General features: G+C 49.7%; 1 protein-coding gene across 1 annotated transcript; it reads left to right on the forward strand.

Annotated features, from left to right (window-relative positions):
• Nucleotides 1-1,875: 1,875 nt before the first annotated feature.
• STEHIDRAFT_164066 (uncharacterized protein) lies at nucleotides 1,876-3,141 on the forward strand (the record flags this gene model as incomplete). The annotated part of the gene is made up of 2 exons (XM_007311797.1): nucleotides 1,876-1,963; nucleotides 2,954-3,141. 2 exons carry the CDS (start codon nucleotides 1,876-1,878, stop codon nucleotides 3,139-3,141), a joined length of 276 nt encoding a protein of 91 aa, XP_007311859.1.
• Nucleotides 3,142-3,455: the final 314 nt, after the last annotated feature.

Consider the following 3,455-nt stretch of genomic DNA (forward strand, 5'->3'; position numbering starts at 1 on the left):
CATCCAGGTCTTAGTGCTCGGACTGTGCTACGCTCGCTGGTAACTAAGGAAACGGTGAGTCTGCTGGCCAAAAATTTCTAGGGTACTGTTCAATGCGGGCTCGTTCTCTCACGGCATGGGTTCCAAATCATGGGAGGAACCGTTTTGGTTCCATAAGCTATGGCGACTGTCTCAATCCAAGTAACTCGGTTGATCTTCAGCAGCAGAAAGGATAGGTAGGAGATTCGGAGTCTGAAGGGATCCTCCTTAGTGAATATGTTCGCGATCGCTCATTTTACGCCCGATTTTGGATGTTGTGGGCTCAAAATGACGACAGAACGTGCTCAGTCAGCACCTGTCAAGATTTTAACAACAACATTTCACAGAACCTTCCTAACGAGGACAAACACGTCGGTGAGTTTTCGCTTCCAATAGTCGATTTACAAAAATATGTTGGGGTTCGCTCAGTATCGGTCCGATTTCTTACGTTATGGGCTTCAAATGACAGGACGGGTCAGGAGCATCGACTTCAATAAAAGTTTGAGAGAAACAGGCTCACCTATTGTCATGAACAAGGACGATAACATAGGTATGTTTTCGTCCACCATATATACCTCTCGAAAGTCTGTTCGCATTTGGTCAATTCTTTCTCGATCTTCAATGTAGCGGGCTCAAAGTGACGGCGGAGAGTACCGCTATCAGCTCCGAGAAAGGTTTGACAAAAAAGCGCCCGCTCTTCCTCGAGAACGAGGCGAAATATATTGGTGACTTCTTGCTGCTATCACCCCTTCTCGAAAATGTGTTCGCGTTTGCTCAGTTGACATTCTATTCTAAATATAGCGGGCTCAAAATAATGGAGCGAGGTAAGTAAACTAACCCTGATAAAAGTTAGGAAAGAAATAGCCCACTCAATGGTGATAACGAGGTGAACGATGCGGGTGGGTTCTCACCCATACCACCCTCTTCCGAAAATGAACTCGCGTCTGCTCAAATATCCTTCGATGCTCAATGTTGCGGGCTCGAAAGGACGGCATAGGTAGGTACTCTCATCCCCAATCAAGATTTGGAGAGAAACGTCCCGTGCATCGTCTAGAACGAGCACGAACGGTTATATGAGTTTTATTCTCAATACCCTCCTCCTCAAAACTCGGCTCGTTCTCGCTCATTTGCGGTTCGTTCCTGGGGTTAAATAGCTTGAAATGACAGTCCATATATGGGTCATTGATCCCCGTTCGCTATCCTACGCAAGACCACTGCAAATCGACGTCATTGATACGAATCTCTGAGGTGGGCCATGGTGCGAAAATGGTCCTCTTCGAATTTTTGTTCGCGTTTGCTCATTTGTGTTTCGATCCGGCTTCATATAGGCTCGAACGGACGGAAACGATGAGGTACGCCTGCAGCATACAAGGTTTGATGCGAATCGACCAGGTAATGAGGGAGATAGAGCGGTTTTGGTTCGGTAAGTTTCGTCCCTCAACCCTCCTCCGAATATTTGCTCGCATTCGCTCAATATGGGCCCGATTTCCATCGTTGCTGGCTCTATCAGACGGGATGCATTGATACGACTCCGAGCCATCCAGGTTTGAAGCAAAACGGCCGGGAAATGGTCGAGATCGAAGTGTTTTATCTCAGTGTGTCATCCCCACCAGCCCTCCCTCCTCCAACATCGTCTCGCGTTTGCTCAGTTCTCGCTCAATCATCGTCGTTTAGGGCTCGATAGAACGGCAAGGGTACGAATAGCCTACCACATCGAAGGTTTGGGGCGAAACTATGGTGCATTGACTAAGTTAAACGAGATTGTAGCCGGTGAATTACCTCTTAGCTATCCCCCTCATAGAAAATCGCTTATAACCTCTTTAATATCGGTTCAAACTTCGACGTTGCGGGCTCGAAATGACTGGAGGAATGTGTGCTATCAGCCGCCCACCTGGTACCAAGTCGATCGGTGCAGTCATCGTCGAGAACGACAACGATCCTTGGGGTAAGTCCTTTCTCAATATCTCCCCCCTCCAAAACATTGTTGTAACTCATTCAGTTTTCGTTCAATTTGCGTCGTGTTGAGATCAAACGGATTGCATACATATCCGCGCCCATCTCCAGCAGTTGCCTTGTCCGAGATAACCCGTTCGTCGTCGATAACGACGGACTTGAAGTCAGGCCTTATGCATGGTGCGCCCATCTTCTAATAGCCTCACTTCTGAGCAGTACGGTATCGCCAAAGGCGATGCAACACGTAGTCGTTGTTGTTTTAAGATACAGAACATGATTAAGGCAGTCCAGCAGCCGGGCCGTTCAAATGCACGCTGCAGCAGCTCTCCTGTGCACTGCGTCGCCAATGGCGATGCTACACCTGAAGGTAGTGTTGCCAGTCATGGAGCTTGACGATTTCAGGCTAGATACTGAGCATTTGGAGGGTAATCTTATATATCCCTCGTGTGCTGTGTCGTGTCGCCATAGACTATGTTCTAAACTAGTCATTGCTCACGGTGTGAAACCCGCCATCTGACCTTTGTGCCACACAGACCCGCCAGAAGTGACGTGATGCTACCCGTAATAGTACATGGCACGTCAAGAGGTCTCCTGGCACTCAGCGACAAGCTGTGTGGACCTGTGGTACGATTCTGTGCCCCGTGGCGCTGTATCGCCAGAGGCGATGTTCGGCCATAACATTTGGGCACAGTCAGTACCACAGCACCACCAACTGTAAAATCCCTCATTATCAGTCAAATAGTCGTGCGTTTGCGAAGTAGCGGGATCTGAGTACTCCTCCATGAACTGTAAAATCATTCGTTCTCAGTCAAACAGCCGTGCGTTCTCGAAGTTGTGGGATCTTTCGATGTATGTCAATGTCCTCCATTGCTTCCAGTATTTTATTCTATGAGAATCAGCTCATTCGTAGTCGAGACCGACTGGTTTTCCCAGGTGAAAATACGCTAACTTGACTGCTCAATGTGCATGTGCGGATATGTAGGCAAGCGGTGGCGTCTGATGTCGCCACAGGCGATGCGCCAACACATAGGTGGCCGGAAGGCTTTGGAGCTGCGTTACGCTGCGCGTTGTGTCGCCAAAGGCGATACCGGTGGTCCGGTGAACAGGTGTTGCAGCCTGCCTGGCAGCTGTGTGCTGGAGTATCGCCCATGGCGATACGAGACAGCGTAGCAGTTGTGTAGCGGCGTATTGCCTATGGCAACACGACAGTGTCGCAGCCGCTGCGACCCGTGTGGTATTGCCACAGAAGATACCTCAGTGCATAGTGGCCATCAAGGATGTAGCGCTGTGCCGTGTCGCCACAGGCAATACGCTGGTGCACAGCTGGCGGGAATGCTGTGGTGCCATGTCAAATCGCCACAGGCGATACAGCGCACAGCTGGCGGGAAAGCTGCCATGCCGTGCAACCCGACTTGCCCTCGAGAATCACGATCTCAACTTGGTGAGTACCCTTCACCTATCGTAAAATCACTCGTTCCCCGTCA

The sequence above is a fragment of the Stereum hirsutum genome, assembly GCF_000264905.1.
Source record: "Stereum hirsutum FP-91666 SS1 unplaced genomic scaffold STEHIscaffold_49, whole genome shotgun sequence".
NCBI classification, from domain to species: Eukaryota; Fungi; Basidiomycota; class Agaricomycetes; order Russulales; family Stereaceae; genus Stereum; species Stereum hirsutum.